At 36.5% G+C, this 26,031-nt stretch overlaps 1 protein-coding gene across 5 annotated transcripts; it reads right to left on the reverse strand.

The window, feature by feature from the left end:
• Nucleotides 1-837: 837 nt before the first annotated feature.
• LOC111248320 (uncharacterized) lies at nucleotides 838-24,885 on the reverse strand. 5 transcript variants are annotated; one of them, XM_086985734.1, is made up of 8 exons: nucleotides 24,534-24,885; nucleotides 23,289-23,654; nucleotides 17,873-18,220; nucleotides 16,728-16,838; nucleotides 15,636-15,755; nucleotides 5,735-5,992; nucleotides 5,094-5,292; nucleotides 838-3,651 (listed from the first exon to the last, which is right to left on the reverse strand). In XM_086985734.1, exons 3-8 carry the CDS (start codon nucleotides 18,104-18,106, stop codon nucleotides 2,597-2,599), a joined length of 1,977 nt encoding a protein of 658 aa, XP_086841860.1. In that variant the 5' UTR covers nucleotides 18,107-18,220; nucleotides 23,289-23,654; nucleotides 24,534-24,885; the 3' UTR covers nucleotides 838-2,596. The 5 variants fall into 5 exon arrangements, with proteins under 5 accessions (XP_086841860.1, XP_086841859.1, XP_086841863.1 ...); XM_086985733.1 differs by lacking the exon at nucleotides 23,289-23,654; XM_086985737.1 differs by lacking the exon at nucleotides 23,289-23,654 and having other exon boundaries at nucleotides 5,094-5,289; nucleotides 24,534-24,884.
• Between the last annotated feature and the right edge of the window lie 1,146 nt (nucleotides 24,886-26,031).

Raw genomic sequence — 26,031 nt, forward strand, 5'->3', positions numbered from 1 at the left:
TACAAATATAAGCGAAACAAGGAAATATAGAACTCTATCTCAAGGCCAACCATGTTTAGCAAAAGGAACCTTAGATTTATAATGGTTCCGAAAATAAGTGATAGGAGTGATAAGGAAAGCTCATCATAACACTTAAAGGTGAGACCCTATATAATACCATATTGTATTATCAGCTAATTAAACGATGAACCTTATTTCTTGGATGTCTATGATAAGGCAGAGAAAAAACGAAACGGTTTTTTTTTAAAAATGAACGAGAAAAAGGGTCTTCGCAGGAATTCCAGCAGAAATAATCAAAAGAGAAGCAATTCAGATAAAGCAGATATGTAAAAGTTGATATAAACGCTTGGCTATAGATTTTGCGAACGCAATATTTTTAAGGTAAAATTACAATAAAAAATGAAAACCAGATGAAAAGAAAAAAGGGAAGTAAAGAGATCATTTGTCCGGGCCTGAGAAAAATAGAAATATAACATACGAGCTATATATAATAGTGAACTGCAACTCAAAGGTATCATTGTCAAATTGTTACAAATACTCTATTATACTGTACGTACAACGGTTTCAATAGAAAATTTAACACTACAGCAAAGTAATTAGGCTATCAAAAGAAACAGAACTGATAAAAGAAATACATTCGGACTACAAAAAGACAAGTACGCAAGATAGTAGCACTGAGTAAAGACTGTTTGTCTCCATCAAGATGTTCGTCACTAAGCAAGAGCATTATGGTCGATATTTTTGAGCCACGTCTTAAATATAAGTACATGGAATGCATGCCTGGTTGTGCAACTTTGCATATATGTCAACCATGTGATATTATTATGCCGTAAAAAATAATTTGAATGATAGCTTCTTTATTAATAACCTCTGATCAAGAAGATTTTACTTTCACTGACTTTCATTTTGCTACTAATTGTAATTATAATAGAATTTATTCCATTGTTATGGTTTTATTTTTACAGTATTTGAGTCACGTGGAATATTTTTCTCCCTCTTGTTTGCGATTTGTTTATCTGGCGGACACGATGCTCTATCCAGTATGGTTGGCATTCGCTCACCAACAAACTGTTATTGCCCTGTTCGATATGGGCTATTCAGATATTTGTATAGAAGCATAAATTCAAAATCAAAAATGTATTATGTATTCGTATTCATTTAAGCAATCACGATTGGGTTATCTGTCGCTGCCCTATGACAGAAGATTAATATGGGGTCTTCACTAAAGTCCATTTAACATAGAATAGATGAACATTTATGGAAAGCTATCTTAGTGGACACGTATTACTTCACAAAAGTTACCTTGGAGTACATAATTTAAATATATATTTATAAACCATGCCGGATTAAAAAAATGCAGTCACTGTTTATGGAGCTCCATACACCCAAAACGCTGAAATCTGTGGCAAATTGTGCCTTGGAGGAATCAAAATCGGTCTACGAAATTATTTGTAGTACTTGTATGCGAAAATACTACTGTCAAAGTATTAACAATAATAAAATCCATGCGCGTTTTTATAGTTCCGCAAGTTATGCGGCTATCTGCTTGTTTTTCGACATTTGCCTAAAGAAGTTTGTTCCATTAGTCTTAAAAATTAGTTTTCTTGTTTTTCTTTTGTTCTTCCTTCGGCGCTTCTATCATCTCATTATTTATTATTTATAGCAATTGCTATTATTATTATTATTATTAAATAATAATAGCGATTGTTGTTATGATGAGCTTCGGCGACAATAACGAACTGTAAGCTCTCCTTCGAGAAAAGTTCGTACATTAATTTTAGCAAACTTACTAATGCTTTAATTTGTCCCAATTGAAACATGTGGTTTTAATCACTGGAGTCCCAGAAAACGACCATATACGACGATAAAATCAATTGGCTTTTGGTGTATTTCAAGACTACTTCTTCAGTTGTGTCTCACTAATAATAATAATAATAATAACCGCATTCTATATTGTCTTAGTTCTTTTATCTTTTCGCTAGCCTGATTTTTTTATTCATGGATAAATTATATTAACAATTGCAAGAGTGTACGATGATTAGTTAATCTCCCTGTGCGCGCTCCGATCCAGTGCAGATAATCGACTGGATGTTATCTACTGTAGCGTATACGATCTTTCTTTTTCCTACATCATCTCCAAGGAATATCTGCCTTTGTTAACGATTTGTACCTTCAACCCTTTACCCCGACCTTCTGACTAAGATTTTCTGTCTTTGCACAACGGTTCTGCTTCAGACACAAGTTCGTAATCATATGCCCATTACATTGCAGCTCTAGAAAGGCTTGTACGTCAATACGCAATGCGTTTCTATTTGTATCTCGGATTCAAACCATGAAGTGATGACGCTAGGAACAATTCATGATCCAACCTGAAAACCGGATAGATATTCAAAGGACCACTGTTAAGTCCTGCACGACTACCAAAATTGTTGCTCAGACAGGCATGAGTTGAAGTCGGAATGCTGCATGTCTGAAACGATGCTCGAAAGCCCGTACTGGACATAAAACTTGAGAATACAGTTACGCTAAGTGTCGGCCACCGACCGATCTACTGACCACCCAACTGGCTGGGTGACTGATCAATAAACATATTTGTTTAGCAGTCCGTTTCAGCATTATCCCATTCAGAGTCTCCTTCATCAGATTCGCTTTCCGAGTCCGAGTATTCAAGCGCTACTCGTCGTGCGAGAATTGACGCCACGTCGCGTGGCTGTACGTTTTTCTCTGATTCTTTAGCTTTGTTATTTTCTACTCTCCGAAGCTTGATTCCCTCTCGTATCGCAGCCAAAAGATCGCTTCGCGCGTCTGTCACGTGTGACGCCATTTCCTTTGGCGGCACTGGCTTCAATCTAACGTCACTTAGAGTTTGGGTAAGGTTCAATATAGGGGGAGGTGGTGGTAAGGAACCATTCATTGCGCCGTTCATCGCTGGCAGAATAGGTGGTTTAACAGGATTGCCACTGTCAACGTCACCTGCTGCTACTGTGCCATTGGCCAATGACGATGGAGGCGGCATTCCGGTGGCGCAAGGTAAAGGTGGCGGAGGCGGTGGCATAGGCATTGGTGGAGGAGTCGGCGGAGGAGGCGGCGGTAGGTCCTCGGTTTCAGGTGGAGGTGGAGGTGGAAGGGATGGTCGCCGAGTAGGCGTTAACGGCACTGCAGCTGTACCGGCTCCACCTGGAGCGGCTGGTGGGGCCGGTGGGGCTATATTTGGTCGCGGCGGCGAATAACCCCCAGGGCCAGCAACAACTGACGGGGGTGGTGGAGGTGGCGCCCCATTCGCCGCAGAGCTGGAGTGCTGCTGTTGTTGATGCGTGGCTGCTGCTTGACGGGGCGGGGACGATGTAAGTGGCGGTGGTGCAGGTGACGATTGAGTGGGTCCCATGTGTTGCTGCTGAGAAGCTGGAAGTGCTTGACTCGTTTGGGATGTCGAGCCTGCCCCCGCATGTGGAAGTGGCGGAGAATTGTGATGATGTTGCTGTTGTGTGTAGAGTTGCTGCTGTTGTTGTTGTAGAGGCGGCGGAGGAGAGGGAAAATATTGTTGATGGCTTGAAACCACTGCCGGTGGAACTTGGGTAGTGGTAGTTGGGACCGGTGGCAGTAATGAGGTTGTTGGATTGCCGCCGCTACACGGATTGATCACCGGGGTACCTGACGCAAAAATAACGATTCCAACATTATATCTTATCTGCCATAATGTACTAGCTGTTAAGTCACCTTAAACCGTCGTAGTCGAATTACACACAGTGGCCATTTCCTTGTGAGCAAAATTTTTGTCAGGTATTCCGCTATACATTTTTTTAATAAGTTTGCAATTTTATTGTTTTATATTGTCAGGCCAGAAGTCAAACAATACTATTATTTGACCGGGCAATTTTTTCTCTGTATCGAACGGTCGTTCAACTAAAAAGGAATAACGAAACTAGTTGATCTTTGTCAGATTTAGTGATTATGAAACAAGCTGTAAGTGTATCACATTTCATAAAAGGGTGGTTACTTATAACTTAAGTTAAAATAAGTGACATTAAATGATCACTCAGGTGGCTATATGATTTATATTTTGGGTTGTGTGTATATACGAAACTATCGATTACTGACCTGACACAAAATTTTATAGAACACACTTGTCGCTTAGTATAACTCAGCAGATAACAGGAATATATATCTGTATATTTAATTGTTTTTATAATTAGTCGAGTCCACATGGTATCGTTGGCACATACCTCATATTTAGGATAATCGTAATCATGGACCATGACTAGTCAGGAATGATTTTTTGTATCAGGATCATAGATAGCCATGACAGTTACAGAGGCGGCCAAAAAAGCAACTTCGAAGAATAGTGCTTTTACGGTTACAATTTTTCCGCACTTCTAAATAAAATACTAGTCTCTAAATGTGCTGATATTTGACTTCATGAAGATTTATGATGGATGAATCTTTAATCTAGTAGTAAGGGTCGCCTTCTTCACCAAAGTTCAGAGCTATTTGAGCCCATACAGAGTCATTTGTGGCCCACATAATCATTTTGGACGCCTACATGAATCAAAAACGTACGGGTCTGTGACCGGAACTTTCTTGGTTCGTAGTAAATTATCGAGAACCTCTTTTATAAATGCACTAGTGTACTGTTTATCCGGTGAAAACGGTTGATTTCAACAGCTGTGTTAAATGCATTCTGACATTCTAGAAATCCTACTCAAAATAATAAAATAATATACGTTGGGAGATATTTTGGTAGGTAAATTATCTGCGCCCACTAAATTTTACACAATAGACTGCCACGTCTATAATAGTGCGTGGCTCGAGCATTTTAAAATAATTATAAAAAAATGACTTCCTTCACTCGCACAGACATTGAGTAAAACAATGATGGTAGTAAATATTTCTCAAAATTCTTCAGATACAGACTCAGATAAAACATTATATCTATGTCGCATTTATTTCACCAAAGTGACGGTCTCAGACACCTTCACTCAATGTACATTCTTAAAACGCTTATATATCGCTGGTCAAGGCACAGATACGAGAAAATCTCCAGTGTATTTTCACATCGGTCGATATGAATAATAAATATAGTGCATCCTTCTTACCATAGATTTCAACAGGAGGGGGTAAATTTGTAGGGAAATGTGGCGCTTCGTGCGCATGATGTCCCATGTGGCCTCCAATAGCCATCCCCGTAGTACACAAGGTAGTACCGGAGCCCGGTACCCCTTGATGAAGATGAATTTCGTTTTGCGCTGCCTTGGCTCGCATTTTCTCTTGTGTACTGGATGGCTGACGAACCTGCTACAAGAAAAAAAATAGAATTAATTCACCTCATGATTAACAGAGATAATAGATAAAAAGGAAGAAGCTCTTATGAACTTCTCCCTGGCATGAAGCATGGGTAGAGCGTTGTAGCTTCTGTCAGGTTCATTTATTAAGGAGACCCCCTGACAGCTGAAGAAGGCTGAGTCCAATTAAGATGAAAATGAAGCATGCTTACAATTTAAAGGAAAATGTTTAAAAAAAACAGGCAACGGCTTTTACTTTCCTATAAACCAACCTAACGAATTCTAACGAATAAAGCATATTTCTTCGCGAACATAGTCTCGTTCGCCAAATTACTTTCCCTCCCGTTTTGGTATTTCAAACAAGCGCTGATCTCCAAAGCCAAAAAGGTATGGAAAGATATGATTTCGACAAAAAAAAACACGCTCAAGAGTGCGATTTAGAACGGCCATTTTACCTTTTTAGAATCCTTCTTGCGACCGTCCCGATCCTGCGACGTATTTTGCTTTCTACCAACACGATCTTGCTTGATTTTCTGTGTATCTCGCAACATTTCTTGCCGCCAAAGTTCAAAGAAGTATGTAGGATCCGTGTAAAATTTAAGGCCATCCTTACCGTCATCGCGATAGCAGTTAAGATTACCCAAAGGAGGTGGGGGATCACATGCGGCGTACATTTCCTTCATTGCTGCAGGCATTGATTCTCGGGAAACCACCTGTGTAGGAACGAATGAGCTAATATTAACGAGCGAAGCATATTTATTACCATAATAAAAGCAAATGATAAATTAATGTTTGCTCTTCCTGTATATTCAGAAGGTTACACATGCGCACACATTTACCTTTTAACACGATACGATTATTAATCCAACATGTAATATTTAGGACGTCGTAAAATGGCCAAATGTAACACATTTATCTATTGAGCTTATTTATTTAATAACCCGGCTTACTTAGCACGACAGTGCAGCAAACGACAATAGAAATAAGAGTCATGGAGGGTTCATATTTTATCGTCAAATGAGACTTCTACCAATTATATTTTTTGCCAAGTTGTACTTGTTTGAAAGGTTTAATACCTAGAAACGTATATTAAAGCTTTTATTTCTCACGAGTCACTGCCTGTAGCATTGGTATATCGGAATCAATGACAATGATTTATGACAAAAGAGTCTACGAAAGTCATACGAAAGTCTACGAAAGGCTTCTTCTTAAAGATTCTGCTAGCTTCTAATTGAACTTGAACGCTACATTATTATCTATTTACGATTATTTTATTAGCACCACTCATTCGTTCCCAATTAAAATAGAGCGATGTTCAGATTCATCCGTGGCTAAAACTTGAGACGCACCACAAGGAAGGAAATGTTATTTCTACTAACTGATTCTATTATTACGTAACAACTAGAAAGCCGCATATATAATTCAGCTTACTAAAAACAAACGCACTATTAATCCACTTCGTTTGTCTGGAAACGTTTCTTATGATGTCCTACACATGACTGTTAGTATATTGGTTTATGGTGTGATTTCCAGCTCATGCATGCAATTAGTTGGGTTCTATTCTTTATTGTAAATGTAATATCTCTTCATCAAACTGTTGTGCCCGGAGTGCTATACAGCACCTTTACGAATTTTAAGTGCCATATTTTAACGTTTTTATTTTGTATTACGAAATTTTAAATTTCCTTCGATTGTCTATTCAAAAACTCGACCAAGTACTGTTCGTATTTTTTAGTCACCTTTTATCGTGGAAACTAAACCATACATCATCAGCATACACTATAGTTCTAATATAGGGATCTATATGGGTTAACTAATGACATATTAATATAGGATGTAAATGAATGGTCCTAGGATAGTGCGTTACGAGCAGACGGATCTCGCTTCTCCACATGAGGATAGGCTTCTGACTTAAACAACTACGACAGTGATGAAACTCTGTATCCACTCCGTAACTTAGTAATATGTCCAACAATTTTGTCTTGAACTCAGAGTTGAGAGCAAAATTGAAGCTTCTTGTAATTGGCTAGCTGCCGGCAGTTTCACGAATCAATTTTCTTCTCTGATGCATCCTAGGTGGAAGCTTATGTAATTTCTCTGCGTTTCTTCTAAATTTATAGCTTTGAAAATTTCTAGTGAACTGAGCGATATTGTGGTACGTTTTCCTATAATTCGTAAAGCTTTTTCGGATTTAATATTAGCTCTCATAGAAGGAGTGCACATGCTCTTGAAACTTTAAAAATACATATCGTCGACAGTAATACACTTATCAAAGTACTTTAGTCAATACAGTGTAATGTCACTTTTATCAACCCAGAATTTTCTATTTTTTCTATAAATTTTTATTATGAATGAATCTATCTTCTGAAAACACCTCTCCTCAAATATAGGACCTGGTTCCATAAGGAATTTAATCGGGTTGGGTGTTGTCGAACGTATCGTGGGTGTCTCCAGCAGAAAAAAATTGTAGTCTCCCTATTTGGACAAGACAAGGCTTCTGCCTATCCTAATCTAGTTTTCCACGAAGACAAAAGGTGATTGCATTATCGTAGGCATTCAAAAAAAATTGGGCGGGACGTGTATTTCCCAGTATGATGATTTTTACACAAGATTATCTCCAGAATAGTTTTTATAAAAGGATTTCTGCTATATCCCCATATGAGTTCTTATATAAACTGAGTAAAACTTTGGCTGCTGCAGAAATTGAGACAGAAAGCTCTTTCGAAATCTGTTTTGTCTCCAGCGTCTTCCCGAAGTCTCCGGAGCGATCTCATGGGTTTGAGTTAGTACGACTAATTTCGTATTTAAAAAAAGAAGCAGCGCCCATATATTAACCACTGATTATAATAGTACCTCAAACGAAGTGCCTATGACAAATCTCATAATAATTTCGAGAACAACGCATTCTTCATATGGTTTTCGGTCAATCGAACAGCGCGAAAGTCATACTTTCGCAAGACACGCGTAAAAGCCATCCCCAAATTATAGCTTTTTAATAGTCGTAGCGCACAACATTTGATGTAAGAGTTGTGAGAAGATTTCGACCCTGGCAAGTTTGATGGTTATTACATAAGTCACCAGCTTTTTGACAAACCAGAAAAAAATATTGAGTCTACGGCATCCAATGTCCATGATTAAGTCCACGTTTACAAGGGAAATGGTAAGCTCATTTATTGGCTGAGGTTTTATAAAGTACCTATCTAATATGTCCAACGTAGAGAAATTTAAAAAATAAAAAAATGCGTTCCTTACTTTTACAAGTAATGAAATCAGTTATTCAGGTTGTTCTGGAGAGCAATACAAAATTGCTGTTAATATTAAAAGGGGTAAACACGGAAAATCAGAGGACGCAGGGTGTAAACACACCAAATTTGAAGGTATGCGATCAAGGGATCTCTATCGATCAAACAAATCTAATAATTTCGTGCCGATATATTCTCAAATTGGAAGAGCCTTAGAGGTTCTAAAGACTACAACAAAAGAATTAGCAGCACTTGTATTTGAGAGTCCACCACCGTTCGACGTAAAGACTCATTGTACTAGTTAGTAATTTTAACGAAAAATAGCAATCAGAGTCTACAACGAGTCAAAACCGCGAGCACTGAAAAAATTTTTACATTATGAGTTTGAAATTAGTAAATGTGTTGGTCTAATAGACAAGTTAACATCACACGCTAATTTTCATCTTCAGAACTTTTAACAACGAAGTCGTCGACTTCAAATTTAATAACGAATGCTAAAAGTCGAAATTTGTATAATAATAATACGCAGAAACCGAATAGAAAATATATATTTCAAATTAGCACTTTATTGCTAGATCGTTTCGTATTTTTTACAATAAAAAGCCTCACAGGTCAAATTGCAAAAAAAAAACATTATTTTTGGACGAAAGAAAGCACTGTATAACCAAGGAAAATGTTTGTTTCCGTTGCTTGAGAAAAACTCATGTAAAGAATAAATGTCGTCAGTCGAACTACCTTAGATGCAAAAGTAGGAATTATTTAATAATGTACACAAATTTTTGCACAAGGTGCAACATATTTGCTTATTCATTTGCAATCAATTCACATAAAGTGAACAAATCGACAATCTTACGTTTAGGCTACGTATTAACAAAGACTAGCAACGCGAAAATTATGCAGGATTATCTTAGACCCTGGCGCAGTCAGAAATTATATATCGAAGGATTTAGTTAAATCTCTAAAACTAAGCTGCATTGGAGAAAACACCATAACTAATCTTCCACTGGATCGGATTTCGATTGAAATAAAAATTGCAGAATCTACGAAATTGACCGTCAGAGTTAGTTCTGTTGCTAAATTCTTTCACCCCGTAATTTGTAAAATTTTCTCAGGTCGCAAAATGCATACTTCAATCAACAGACGAAACACCATTTCGAATAAATACGGCAAACCTTGCTCAAAAGTGATCAAAATTCTGATCGGATCTGCTGCGTTCGTTTTCGCCAATATGGCAGGCAATATTAAATGACGGCAACGGCAAAAACGAGATACTATTCACTTCTCACTTAATTCGACCGTGCACTAAGTCGGAACTTAGGTTAGTCATTTGCGACTACCAAAAATAATATCGGAAATATATTTTTTATAGCATATAAAAATATAGGCAGAGAATCATCGCCCAAAAATGAATTGTCTAAGCTGAATCTAATGCAACTATTTACAGATTCAATAAAGCGTAGAAACTGCGGGAAATATGAACTTAGCTTTCCATTTAAAGTGAACATTAATGCTTTAGGAGATGACGAGAATTTAACGATGTTACGTTTAAACTATTTTTTCCTGCAAGCCAAAAAATGTAAAAATCTATCAATAAATGCAGATGAAGAAATGAAAAGACAAGAGGAAGTTTTGCGGAACCTGCATCTTTTTGGAAGAAAAATAAATCCATTATCTGCCGGTGTTAATACTGGCAAAACAACTTCTCGTAAGATCAAAACATATAGACGAGCATGCCTTCCCACAACCAAACAAGATAAGACTGGTAAAAGATGCAGAAACATGTCAAAGCAACGAAGCATCTCCAAATGATTGCCTTTTTTTTGGATCCAAATATTCTAAAGGTAATCTTTGTTTTCGGAAAAGCGTACGCGCATAATAAAGAATATTTAAAAAGCATTTCTGCCACTTAAAACCACTACATTGAGCGTTTGTAAGATTTAGGTCGCCTCTAAGTATCTCGAAAAATTCCTATTAGTGTACTGATGCTTATAACGATACAAGTAGAAATACTATTACAAGAAATCTGGCAACATAAAATCAATCGGGACCACAGTTTGGAAGAGAACTGAACATTTTCTGCGACGCCGATGGCATATAGTTGTGTCGCATATACCAACGCTTTGGCGACAATCTCCTTTGTTATGGCTGGGGCGCGTGTAGGTTCACTTAGAGGAGATCTCTCACTCCACAGATTTGTACTATAGCGTTCATGGCAGCTCGTTGAACATAAAAAAACAATAAAAATATGTTGGTTAAAGGAATCTGCAAACTGGTAGAAGCTATTCACTATAAACAAAGTTTGCGAAAAACCAAACCGATTATGTCAGGATGTCAGATAACACGGCAGATACTTTCTCTAGAGGTGCACCGTTCAGTGAGCATATGGCCAGCTTGTGGAAAAATGGACCGTATTGGGACGACAGAAAGCCGTTGCCAAACGTACGTTTAAGCGAGCTAAGCAGACAACCAAGGAACACTATTTGAAAGTCTAAATTTAAACTAATACATATATTGTAAGCTTTGTACTATTTCAATAACCACTGCCAATCCGCTTGACTCTTCCATGCTTTCTGACTGCATCAAATTCTTTCGCATGCTGGCATTTTTGCGAAAAGTGTTACCTAAGAATCTCACAACAAAGTTAATGCAAGCAACCACATCCAATTTACTAAAATTTACTAAATTTACTAAAAGGCTGAGACAGCGTCAATAGAATACATCCAACATGAGCATTTTATCTACGGGCTTACCTCAGGCTATAAAAACATACTGAAGCGTAGTAAAATAATCGTATAGAAAAAATGCATACTCAAAAAACGTCAAAGGTTTAATTCGTTGCGAATAAGTCAGAACAACTTCCCTACAATAAAAAAAAATAATAATTTTGTTTGGTAAAAATGGCTTCGTCAAATTAATGGTAAGTTGTATCCGCGCTGGTCTCCATGCTGGTGGCATATCATCCACAACACATGAAATTCGATTAAGGATTTTTATCTTAAGCACTCAAAAACTAATTAAGAAAGTGATTAAAATTTGCAAGCTATGCATGAAATTTAAAGGACTGCTTCGAAAAAAATTCCAAGTTGAAGAATCAAGCGAAGCCCCCTATTTGCTTATGCAGGTGTAAATTTTACTAGACTGGTTTACATAAGAAACGATAACAACATTGAACGCGAAACTTACATTCTTCTATGTACCTATACTTTCCCAAAAGCGATTTACTTAAATTTAGCTCCAGACCCTGAGGTTACGAATTTATGCTTGCATTAAGAGGATTTCTTAATGGGTTCTTTTCAGCATCTAAAATATCCTCTGATAACAGCACAACACTTGAAAAGGCTTTGAAGGAACTCAAATTAGTATTTCAGCACGCAAAAAAAACAAAAAAAAAGACGTTCAAAACGAACCGACTAGGGAAGACACGAGTAAGCATTTTGTTACTGAAAAAGCACCTTTTACGAACAAGTGGTCAGCGTGGTAAAAAAAACCCGACGTAAAATATTGGGTACCAACGCACCATCGTTAACTATCCTTACTCTGTCGACAGTCACAATGGACACAGATCAAACTAGGGCAATTTGCCAGCCGATTCTTTATTTGGTTGTCGCTGCAAAACAACTCTATTAGTAATGAAAAACATCCCGAAATTCTTTACTGATAAAACGCCGATTATTTGGTGGAAACATCGGAAATTTCTGCGAATAATAGGTCGTTTTGGAAATTTTTTAAGCAGGAATACCTAGTATTTGCGCGAATTAGACTTCGGGTCGAAAGAAGATTACCACAAATCAGAAAAGCTTGTTTCTTTTAAAATGTCAGCCCCTCACTTTGCGTCAAATTCTGGATCCTATCAGCCTAGAAAAAACAAATCATTTTAAAAGATATTCATTACTCAGGCTCGGTTCAGATAAAATATTGAGACGCTCAATTAGACTAATTTATAGAATAAAGTTAAAATGATAGTAATTTAATTGAAGATAAAAATGAAAAATAAAAAGGTAAATATTAATGCAAACAAACATTAGTTTAAAGGAGCGGTAATGCTTAATTATGCCGGTAATGATTATACTTTTCCATGGACTACCCTGCCGTCCATTAAAGGTTGCAAATTTATTTAAGAGTATGCAAAAGGATAAGGAAGCAATAGCCCAAGTCGCTTTAGATCGTTACTAGAATTAAGATCCAGTACTGTAGCTGGTCATCTGTGGTAACCGTTGCTATTTGCAGTATTGTAAGAGTACGTGCACACCACATATTTATTCACGCACTGAACACAGCAAAAATAAACGAGCGACTAACGTTTTATCAGCATTCGCTCTGTTAACGTGTGATATTAAACTGATGTTAGCTAGGGAAAATGGGGTTGTAATTCAAAATTTGTTGTGATGCATAAAACGGTTTCAGAGTAACCATACAATATATTTCCAATACACTATAAGGACGGAAACGATGCCCCTATACTTTAACAAAAAAATTAAACCATGCTAACACAGAAGTGTCCGCATTTATACTCTACACTCTTTAAACGGCGTGTTACCGCATTTTATGAATTTGAATAACCATGATTGATTCCATATTTAAAAAAGATGAACAGTGCATATACTACTTACTATTGACTAGAAAAGAGAAGTGCAAACGAGAAATTTGGTAGTGAACTAAAATCAAATTCAATAAAATATAGTAATCTCGGGTACGGTTCATCTTCTCGTCTTTACACATGTAGCATGTACGTATGCATATCTTCCAGTCAGTCAGATTGGAAATCTCAGTACATTAAAGTGGAACGGCACTAAAGTCGTACTTCCAGTAAGCACGCGCAGGAAGGGTTACCAGATTACAGGCTAACCAAACGCCGCGTGTATTCATGAGCTTATATGCTAGTAGCGCGCAGCACCGTGAGTCCCAATTTGTTCGTGATAAATTGAAATTGCCCGACATGACATTTATTCTTTCAGAGTGACACATACTGTCCAATTCACTGTTTCACACCTTCTTTTGAGACATTTGAACTGCCGGTAAGGGATAAATAAGCACAAAATATATGTATTTAAGGTGTTACACAATAAATCGATCACGATCAACGCTGATTTATTGATTGCTACATTGATTTGCGAGCACAGGGTTCCTGTCTTTATGAGGACAAAGAAGTCTCTTTGATTTCTATCGCGCCGGAACTTCTGCAATTTTTCAAAAGAAAAGACAATTCTGCAAAACCTACGTCTTCGGGCAACGTAAATTCGTTAGACGAATCTATTTGCAGTTGTTGCTAATAAATAGGCATTCAAAGGCAGATATTGAATACGGTGTGATTCTTTCCCGTGCTCTTAGTGCATATACTGATCCGACTGTAACTAGCAACTCCCCAATTGATTCTGTATGGGTATAGCCATACATAGCTCGGTGGTTTATTCGTTCAATTCAAACACGATCATTTCAGTGTTTTATACGTTTTCATCAATCCAATTGCAAAAAGATTTGTGTTATTATCTAAGAGAGTTAGAATGAAATACTGGATAGAGTTACAAATAATAGATAATATTTAAGTCACCGTACTCAGCAGCTTAAAATGTGCTTGTGCGATTGCTCCTTAGGCAGTAAGAAACGTTAAAATTTCGTAGCGCAGTATAACTCACCATTTCAAAATAACTACATACAACTGGAAGCCTTCTCGCAATCGTGAACGCAATAATGAATGCTATGTTAGTGGCTCACTTAATCTTTATGACCTACTTAGTTATTACCATCTGCAAGTAATTTATACAAATCTGTAGAATATACATCTGACCATTATTAGTACGCGCTGCTTGGTGCGATCTTCATGACATTAATCCATTCAATCACTATCTCTAATTGAGTCTCGTTACTAACAGCCCTCTTTACTGGAAGTGCCTTCCGAACGTCAACAGACAAAGTGGCTGCACAAATAGAGCTCGTATTACCGAACGAAGCACACTTACAAACGTATGCTAGCCTGGCTGTTAATTTTAGTCGTCAATGGAATGAAAACTGAAAACAAAACAGACACGATAACTATAAATGTAGAATGGAAGTTACAACAAAGAAATCTCGAATCGTCAGATGGCCAAGCGTTATTTTCGATTAATCAAAGAATTCACCGCAAGGAAAAAGCTGATTGAAGCGGAACTAGCAATGCAAGTTACTGGCCCTTTGGAAGATATCATATTATCAAATAGCAAAAAGCGCAAAGCAAGTAGGACACAACTCAGCTCCAATACCAATATATACATTTTATAAGGATGAAAGCTTGAGTCGCTCATCTATTCGGGTTTGCCACTAATCCCTCATCGTTTTTAACTCATAATTTTACAAAATGAGCTTAAGTACCTGAATATGCGCACTGGTGTGGGTACACTATCTTAATTCTACTGAGCAGTCAGGGTGGACTGAGCGGACAATTTCTACTTTCTTAAAAAAATACGAAGATATTATGATAGTATAAAATAGAAATTTGTTGAGATCATATCTTCATCTTATAATCGGCAACCCTTATAGTAATAATTAAAAATACGATAAGAAAATTTGATATAAAATTGTAACACTGATGTTTGTGTCAAGTTCCGGTCTCTAACGCACATCTCACATATGTTCCTAAAATTTGAGAGCAGAGACGTTACACCAGTAACCTTACTAATTGCAACCAAGACGGTAGAAGCAGAAGAGAATATCTAGCACTGCTGCACTCCGATGCATATAAACATAACCAAAAAAAACAATAAATCATTTTCATCCAAATTTTTACGGTTTCCTGGGAACTACCGCGCGTAAAAAGCTTACTTAGAACGTAGTTCGAGTACGCTTCAAATTCAAATCTCATATAAGATTGTCTTAATCCAAATAAATCTGTTCAAGATGCACGGAATAGTACAATTTATAGAAATAACTAACTCCATTCTACACGCTGTGAACCGATTATGTTCACTTCTGTTTACAAACGTTTTTATTTTCCAACTATTTAATTACTAAGAGTGCTATCTTAACTACTCAGAACAATTGCTTGGTAAATAGGTCCAGCGTCCGGATTTCTGCCTAGATACTTATTCGAGCACAATAATTATTAAAAAATAATTAGCCATTTCCGTTGCAATATACATACCTGCTGGTCATACTGGATAGTGGATTTAAAGGCTTTACGTTGTGTAATGTCCTGTAGAGAAACTTCCTCCACTGTGGAATCCAACTTTGTTACTCGGACCGCCAAACGCTCTACCCGTTGCTGGAACAATGTATAACATACGTGTAACAAAAATAAAAAATTTAATTCGAATGTTGCTTGGTTGATATGACTTCAAAAATCATGCCAGTTATAATGGGTCAGCCATGTACTGCATACCTATTGAGAGGAGATTAAGCTCAAGCTGATTTCGGCAGAAAAACTATGCTAGCTAGATAAGAAATGACAATATATGTTTAGCATTAAATTGAAAAATAAAACAATATTTTCTTAAGGAACGCTACAGGACTGACTGACCGTGTAAGATCAAATACGTGAGCCGAAAAACACAGACTATAATATGTATGTTCGGATTCACGTAGCGGACCTTACACGGTCAGTCAGTCTCGATACTGCAATATCAAAGAGACTATGCGCGCAAGGATAATAGATCGCACATACGTATGTGAAGTCGGTTACTCTTAGTTCGTTGATATCGAAGTATACCTTAGCACTTCGCGGCAAATAAGTATGAGTCTATTTAAAGGCGAGTAGTTAAAACCTAATTTAAAACCGGATAGTATTTTTGAGATGACCAATATTCCTGTGCCCCAAATCATCAACAGCCATAAAGTTCTTACTAGTTTCTTACACGAATTCAAATTAATTATCATAATTTTCCCATGCCATCGATTGCCGTACGTTACTTTGGCACACACTGTGATCTGTGACACGTTATTCAACTCTCCCAACAGATATTTATCAGCTCCATAACTCTTTTTACAACAAGCGGATTGCATTTATTTCTTGATAATTCCTATGTTTACACTGTTAGAGTTGGTATCAGATGTATCCTGCATAAAAACTAAATACCAAGACTAGGTCACCGGACAATATTTGTTGATTATATATGAATTTCAATACAAAAATTATCAAGTCGGACATAATAAAGTATCAACTTCAACGTGTACTTATACAGGTACTTCATACAGAAAAAAATGCAATAAGCTAATTTCAAATGTTACGCTGACTTACACGTGGATCCCTTATATGGGAAAGTGTGTTGATAGCGATAAAGAGGTGAGGATCATAATGTCCTGGATAAATCATAAGATGAGATCTCTTTCCCAGGACCAAGAAAATAATCTGAATAACAATTCAAAAAAATTAAATCGCCGAAAACATAGCTTTTGCCCTCTCGATCCATTGGTATTTTATGAATATCAGCATACCCTGCATAATGTAATATGCCTCGTTTAGTTCGTAAACAAGGGTAAATAAAAGCAATGAAAGACTTTCGCCTACCCTAACTCATTACCCGTCCTTTCAAGTGAACACAATACCGCTGTAAAACAAACCTGCATAAATTAATGATAGTCAAGGAATGTGTTTCCCAATGCTACAAGAGGCAAGTGAAATTTTAGTATGAAGAATTCATATAGGTAAAAAAAATTCCCAAAAAGTTTAGATGAAGGATTCTTCCAATTTTCAAAAAAGATCATTAAAAAACAGCCCAAATAATTGCGGTTTTTAAACAATGTCACGTAACTTACAATATGTCGAAGCTGAGACTATGACTACTTAAGGATCTACGAAATATATTAAATATTTCTAACAATGTGTTCGAATCAAACGTATATATTGACAAACGTATATATATTTTTCACATATTCAATAATAAATAAATTATATATTTTTATACTACGTATTTTATCTCCTTTTTACAATCGATTTATAAATCCTAAGTCTTAAATTGTCGTAATGAATGTAATTCTTTTTTGACATTTTCTGTAATATCCGTACCGCAACACATCATGGAATACACAAAGTATTTGGCATAAGTTAATTACCGACAGACAAAAACCGGCAATAATGTTCAAAATACATCATTACTGTTCCTGGTTTACAAATAGATATTGGTTGGCCTATACAAATTAATCTCTATTATTATATTACTGTAGTCTATGGATATTAATTATGCCGAGGTTTTGTAACGGTATGAATTTATATGGTGTCCTAAAAAAGAACTAAATTTAAAAATTCAACATTAACTTAATACTGGAAGACAAATAACGCCATCCGAAATTCATTTCACTAGTAATTTGATATAAAAATGAATGTTGATTTCTATATTACATTAAAGTCGTATGCCGGTATTTTTACGAAAAAAAAACGCTTACCTGCAACTGGTTCGTCCTATGAACAAGTCCACTGGCTTCTTGAAAGAGCGCGCCGAAGAGGTCATCTGCATGTTTCGAGAGACTGGACAGTTGACGAATCACATTTGCTAATGACCCGTTTGTCACGCATTCGAGGTCGTTGGCGACTTGCGCCACAGGCTGACCACGCTCATCAATGGGAATGGCGCCTCGGCAGACATGTATAGGTGAAATTATGCGTTGCTCCAAAGGCATTTCGATTGCGTTTTAGCAAGAGAGCATATGTAAGCGTCCGGTGATACAGCTGCTTACAACAACTATCGTAGCTAGCTACGTGTGATTGAACAAAGTCCACGCAAAGAGCAATTCCTAAAAATAAAGGCAACAGTTACTGGCTGATGATACCTGCCGAATTTTTTTCAACAGCAGCAACTGAATTAAACCTGATGAGCAAGTGTTAACATACTCTATTTTGAAAATCGGCTATGGACAGTCTTTATAACACTTGCGAAAAATGATTCCGCAATCCTACAAGACTACCATGAGTGTTTTTTATTTATGGTTAAAGAAAATTACGTGTATTTACTTGTCGTGGAGGAAGAAATATTCGTGTTTTCAATTCCAATTGCCCTTATTACGAGTAACAAAGTACATATTATAAACACATTAAAAACAAGAGGAATAGATTAATGATTAGCATGTTTTCGGAATAGCTTTAAATCGAATTGTCTGGCCACCTGTTAAATTATTTTTTCTGGAGTTAGGTATCCATGTAACCCGTAATTTCTATATAGTGTAACCTATTTGCTTTTGTATGCAGCTCTATTACTTCTATAGCATATACTCTGTTTCTAAATACATAGCTCCGATAGTCTTTTTTTGGTCAAAGAATGAAAGCAGAAAATAAGTTCATATTTTGTGTACCGTCACCTTTTAATATTAATACTTCGGCTTAAACCGTTTTAGCTGCGAGCCAACTAAGTGCCGCGCTGTATGACTTAAGTAAATCAACTGGGTAATATGTTCAATAAAATCAAGTATCTATGTTCAAATTATACCTAGTCCCGAAAATTATGATTGGAGGGTGCCACATGATGTGTACTTGGCTTTCAGATATGAAATGAGCAAAAACATTATGTAAGATACTCCTTTGCCAGATCAAATGCCATAGAGAAATAAAGCGGAACTTGCCCTAAAATATCTCAAAAAATAGATTTTTGGCAGGATAATTGGTAAACTATATTACACATTACCATTCTCTTCCCTGACAGCGAATCCGTTTACAATATAGCCGCTCAATATTATCAACATCTAACTCCTTTTTACGATTAGCTTCACAACAATTTTTTCTAATGCTACTCTATCATTAAGTATACGACCTTTAAGTGATATGAAACGATGGCTTGCTTATTTTAGACTTTACCGTTTACAGAACATCGTACGCGCGTTTTTTCTTTAATCTTCAGTACCTTCATTGCAGAGCTTACATAGAGGAAAACAGATAGTACAAGTTGCTTTTTGACAATTTTTATTAAGAATTAGTTCCTGTCCAGCGCTGGGCTGCGGGATTACAGATACGCCGGCATACATATATTAACAAGAATGCAACAGACTGGAATTTAAAGTTGGATACGTCTAAAATACGAAGTTTAAAAGATGCTTTTGTTAGTATAGTACTTGTAAAATTTTACAAGCAATATTCACAACATGATTCTCTGACTAAATTTACCAGTCTATACTGCAAGAGCCTTTATCGATTTAGACCTACAAACGACCTAGAAATCATTAATTCTGTTATCGAATTTTACTCAAATCATTTGCTACAAGAAACTGCTCATACACTACGCGATCCACGCAAGATCCGCTATTTTCCGACTTTAATCGGGACCAGTTCAAAACCATTTGGCAGGCTGAAAGTGACTGATGACTTAAACTATTAGCAGATAGAATTTTGTATATATTTGCACCAAAATTTTGATTATTTACAACTACAGACTGACAATATTATCAAAAATAATGTCCACTAAGTCAACACTAATTGTTAGTTTCTATTGTTGATAAAGAGATGATGATGAAACCCATTTAGGGCTAGTGAAAACACTGACCAAAAAGGCCCTTAGCGAGACTGTTTGTTACATGTTTAGTCAATTCAAGAAATAAAAAGGTTAAAGGTTATGAAGGAAACGGCAATACCTAAAGATCTCAAATGGAAGAAAGACCTGCTATTATCATAAAAGCTTATAAACAAAATACGGATATTCTCTGAAAAGGAAACAGCCGGTTTTGCTAAATATCTCCAACTCAAGATGTATGTGTAGCGCGGCTGTCGACAGCGCACAGTGTGGCTCCTCTATGACGAAGCATAGCTTTATTGCCACGATTCAGTGACGGCCAGAATCGAGGAAAAAATAGTTAAGCGATATGCCCTTCCACTTTCATATCCATCAGGTAAAAGCCTGCGCGATTTCGATTACTTTCACGCAGATTCCCTGGCGTATGTCACCGTCGATCTGTTCGAACAAGCCATGGATTACTAGATGAGGTATGATACTACAAATTATAAGTATGCGGTCGGTGAGAAGCTTCAAAGCGCAAACTTCAATGTGCAAGCAAGTAAGGGAGATCCAATATCTACACAAAATTAAATCAAGGAACTATTTTGCATATGCTAAAGGTGTCATTCCTTATGATCATGTTTCTTGAATATTATTATGACGCACCCAATTACACCGTAGATTCGAGACCTAAAGCCCTGGCTAATCTATCTCAAAATACCGATTCCTTGATCTACAAACACCATTTTATTAATAGCTATAAACCTGTTAACGTATTGCTAAAGTAGGCTACATTTAATAAATTCCAATGAAATTTATTTTGGTCTGATAACAGACGAAGTGCTCGAAGAAAGCTCAAATTTCAGTATCAAAAAATGCTGTTTGAGTCGTAATAATGAATTTTCAAGCGATATAAAACTAAAGCTTACTAAGTATCTTTTAGTTCTCCTCGTAAAAAGTTTTCCTCGAATTTTTCAAAAACTACTGGAAATAACGTAGATGAACTTCTTTGAACAAAAAAAAATTCTTTGCAAGTTCGTCCTGCGCGGAATGACTAAATAGTATCTGATCTTTGCCCAAATTCCAAAAACGGTGTACTATTTTCTGCCACGAGGAGTCTGTTTTTTTATTCTCAAGAGAATCGGCTTTCATATAATATCAAGAATGGCGGATGAACACATGTTCGTTACGATAATAAGCCCGTCAAACTTTTCTCCAATTTAAATGTACTAGCCTGTATATATAAATATATGAAGGATACGGATAATAACCAGATTCCAATGTTTCATATCATACCTACGAGTTTGACTAATTATTAAAAATTTGCAACTGATTTATACTACCACCCCTTCATCACTAAATATAGAATAGTACAAAATGGGTATTTATTGATAGCGAACAATGTCGCCACAGTATAATTTGTATAGCAACCTATAATCTATCATCACCGTTAGCGAGTTAACCAAGTTTTAAAATCTATCGTAATGTTGCAGTCGTATAATATGACAAATGATAATACGTGTTTTGCAAGTGAATTTTCCGTAATCATCAAAGAAAAACTAATGTGGTTTTATGGGTTGTACGCTCATTTCATAACCAAAAATAAATAGCTCCGAGTCTTGCTTCCGATATTGTTTCAAGTGGCCACCTTCCAGTGCAAAATAGGGTGTGTCTACCCTCGGGTTCTAATCTAGACCACTTCAAGTGTCCCTAAATTGAACGGGCAAACAAGATACTCCTCTGGAATGACGTGGACATCCTTCCCGTAACCAACAATTATTAACATGACTAGACGAATAGAACTATCGCATCCTACTTTCCCGTATCGATTGCAGTGCCTTCTCTTTTTATCGGTCTCTCCGATTCAATAAGTACTCAATCGATTAAGTTAAAATTTGATTCTCACGTCGAAATGTAACGTCGAATGCTATATTGAATAGAGGGCACCTGGAACTACATTCATATCAACACATACCTAAATATACTGGAAAATGGACATCTATGTCCACCTCTCCTGTATATTTGATATCCAGATCTGATACATGAGGAATATAGGTTATCGCCATCAGCAACTCATATGTTATTAAACCATTGCAAGCTTTCTTTCTGTAAAGCAGAGGCACGGCTCTCACAGCATAGCTTCGATGAAAGCACGAACAAAGAAAATTAACAATAATGCACCGGGACATTCGAAATCTTCACGTAAACTATGATAATAACAAGTAGATTGCACACTCAGTAGTCCCATTGATGTGCACAAATATTTATATTATGATCCGCTTCTTCAACCCGTCTTACCACTTGGTTCCATTGTTATCTCGCAAAAATGAGAGGTACTTTTTAAATTTTATTGAATAGGTTTCATCTGCTACATTGATGTCGGGGGCTGAATGTGAATGTATTGATATTCATACATGCGCAGATTTAAAATGTTCGTCAAGGATGAAGTAACGCTAATGAGAACCGCCAGAATTAAACTTTTACGTTGGAAAAACAAGTGGTCTTATCATGCCCTGCTATTTAATATAACTAAAATTGGCAGTAAATATCCAATGATCTCATTAAGCAAAAACTTAAATCAGTTATAGCTTAAAGTGGTTACCGAGGTTAAACCAATAAAAATTGAGCCTGGCTTATCAATATAAGATATGTATAATAGTCTAAGATTTTTTTTAACAGGTGATTAATTATTAGTTACGGTTTCGACATTTACGTGACCCGAAAGACGATTGTCTCAACGGTGCAGTGATCACGCACTTCCCTATAAAACTCCAAGACATGTGGTGGTCTAGGTTCGAAATATGGCCTAAAAAGACTCACTTTATTTCATATTGTAAGCCAGCCGTCTGAAGCAACGCTTAACGCCAGTAAGAGACGTAAAACGTAAAATACATTGAAACTCTCTTTGTTCAGGTAATAACAAAATACAATCAGGTTAGTCAAAAGAAGCCAGCGATCATAAAGAAGCGAATAACGCACAAGACCAATACCACGACAAAGACACGTCACATTATTTTACTTAGCTTTGCATTGCGCTTGACAAAATACGGCAATTAGGAATTATGTAAACTACGTTTCAAAAATGTATTACATTTAAGTACCTTCGAACCACAGTACACAATTTATAAGAGAAAAGTCAGGGCAGTATATAGACACATAGGCTTAGCTAGTATTTAAAATTATATAAAAAGACAGATCTAAGTGATTACCTGCCTAATGCATGGCTCATTTCATACAAAAATTAGCACCTTTACTTTGAAGCAGTGTCTATCAGTATAAAAATTCGTAAGATACGAAAAACTCATTGCCAAAGCTAACCAATAGTACACCTCGTTTTTCTACTCGTTCTTTGTTTTTTCTTTAAGCCATTTTTACACGCGTACCTAGATTAGATGGCATCCAGTCAAAGTATCCAAGAGCGACTTTTTCTCATAGTCTCGATCCCAGTGCACTTTCTTTGCTAACGAGTCTTCTAAGCAGCAATGTCAGTGCCTGACCTCAAACTCAACTACTGTCATTTTTACATCTGGCACCCATACAGGTGTGATGCTGGTACACGCTTGCTACAGCGGCTGATGCGACTGTGTCTATACACATCTATACATGTTTAGATGTATGAACATATGCATACGTTAGGCATTACTGTCGTTCTCGTTATCGCCGTCCTTACATTCTTCACAATAGTAATTTATTGACGTTGAATCGATAAAGTGTATAGCGACTGTCACTTAGCTCTGCAATCGGATACACTACAATTCGTGCAACAGTAAAAAGCCACTGATATCATATGCATATGGTCACTCTACAGTAATAATAATAATGGTATTGAAACCTCAAGTTAGAGTCTACACTAAAGAGGCAGGACACATGGCATCAAATTTCGTACAAAGAGCAAAAATACCCAAATGATCTATAACAAGCAGTTTAGCCCCGTTCAGTAATTCTTAGGTAAACATCTTACTACTAAAAGCGTTAAAATATTTATATTGGCTGAATAAGTACCTACCCGCATTATGCTGGCGAGTTTAATAGAAAGGATCTTTAAACGTCGTCATCTGTTAATTTACGCGAAATAATGTTTACGTTAAATTATTCCATTGATCCTCTATGCTGGTAGCGTTATAGACACGCAACTAATAACTCGATTATTGTTTGAAAGTTAAACGTGGCGGGTTTTTCGACATATTATATTTATTACAAGCTTTTTCAGCTACTAACTGTAGAAAGATGAAGGGACTAATGTTTTGTCGTGTAAAAACAGACTACAATTGGAACGTTTTCACAAACTAATGTGAATCGTTAGCCAATTTAAAAAAAAAAACTGTAAAAACCAAAGTTGAACTAAATTCGATGGTTACTCGTTCTCTCTAGGCTAGCTTTTACCAGCAGTATGGTTGCACTGACGATTGCAGTTGGCTAGGTGCAAGTTCTAATAAAAAAGAGCTGCCTATAACCATCCAACGATCTTCTTGCTTTGGTTTTATTCTAAACCTTTATTTCTGCTAACCGACAAGACCTGCGCAGCCTTAGGTATTGATATTGTCACGTATTCATGTTACACAATATGCACTAAAAATGGGTTTTATTTAATTTATTTAATTACATCTCTAGGTGTGAGCTACTCATACCAGGCGTTGGCCAATGGGTTCTTTAAAAAGCTTCTAGTAGAACATCTCTTAAGTTCAACCCGGTGTGACCCCGACTATTTCCATCACCACAGCGCCAGCAGCAGCAGTAGCTATCGTCAAAGTACAGTTTATTAATTCGATGTAGTCAACATTTTTGGTGGCAGCAAATTCGAAGTTTCAGTCTGTAGAAACATATACACGCACTGACGGCAACATGACTTCTGTTCACGCACGTATGACACCTTACGCACCTTTGAAGACTGCGCCAGCTATAGAATAGATAAGTAAGCCATCAGAGCACAACTGTTCACACACACTGGCGTTCCGATCGCAAATCAACGACTAGATGTCCACAACAAGCCGACTAGTTAGGCTTTTCTAATATGGACGGGCATGGCGGGCTTTTTTAAGCTTATGATCTGACTATTAGCGGCCTTTATCCTTTCTAGGATAAGAGTGAAATAATGCTTGATCTAAGTGTGACCTACACTGTAAATAGCAAACATAAACTACGTTGACAAACATGCATTTTCTTTACAATATTAGATTGTAAAATGATTGGTGCTCGGAATCGAAAAACAATTACTTGTGTGATTTGTAAATCAAATACCTTTACAATAATTAAAAGATAAAATGACAAACTTGTCCACTTCATCATGATTTGTCCTATAAAAATTCATTAGAATTTTTATATATATATATATATATATAGATGTTTTAACATTCTCACAACTGTATAATGCAGGCTTGATCAGATGTTGCTAAAAAAATTAACTTCTCAGGGCTAAAAAAACACATTTGCAACATACCCCAAGCCCAGATAAAAAAAACTACACATTTCTCTCTCAAAATCGATATGCAGTTGTGGCTCAGATAGCATAGCTACCGTGATTTTAAACTAAAGCTTTTTCTTTATGCACCCCTCTAGCATTGCCTGAAAAGAAACCAAGTTAAGAGAATTTACTAATTCTAATATATTTGATTGGTAAAAGGAAATTAAGAATTGTAAGAGCTGTTCAAAATTGCCTTACTTTGAACTTAATGAACTATATGCTTAGAACTCCAACAAAGTTATTCTGTTCTCTTTTGAACATATTAGAAATTTTTAGTAATGTAATTTTGGGTTCTATATTATTAAATTCTATAAATTCTTGTTATTGTAATGTTCTATAAGTATCTATTAAGTATATAATAATATGGCGCTATAGTCCTTAGATAGCAATCTTAAATGAAATGTGTATTCCGTGAAAAACCTGTGTGCTTTTAGCGAAGTTCCTAATTGCAGGGCATCAACCATCATTCTCTGTTTGTAATACGTCAAGAATCTTCTACTTCGCTTATGCAGCTATTGTTTAAAAATATTTGTTTGTTGTCAGGTTTGTGCTAACCGAAGTGTAAAGTTTTCGAGTAAAGAACGTTGAGTAATATTATGGACGCAAAGCTGCATCTAGTTTTAAGGGCAGCGTTTTTTATTGCGACTCTTTCTGGGTTGCCGCGA

This window comes from Varroa destructor, unplaced genomic scaffold, assembly GCF_002443255.2.
Source record: "Varroa destructor unplaced genomic scaffold, Vdes_3.0 BEIS01000003.1, whole genome shotgun sequence".
Classification (NCBI taxonomy): Eukaryota; Metazoa; Arthropoda; class Arachnida; order Mesostigmata; family Varroidae; genus Varroa; species Varroa destructor.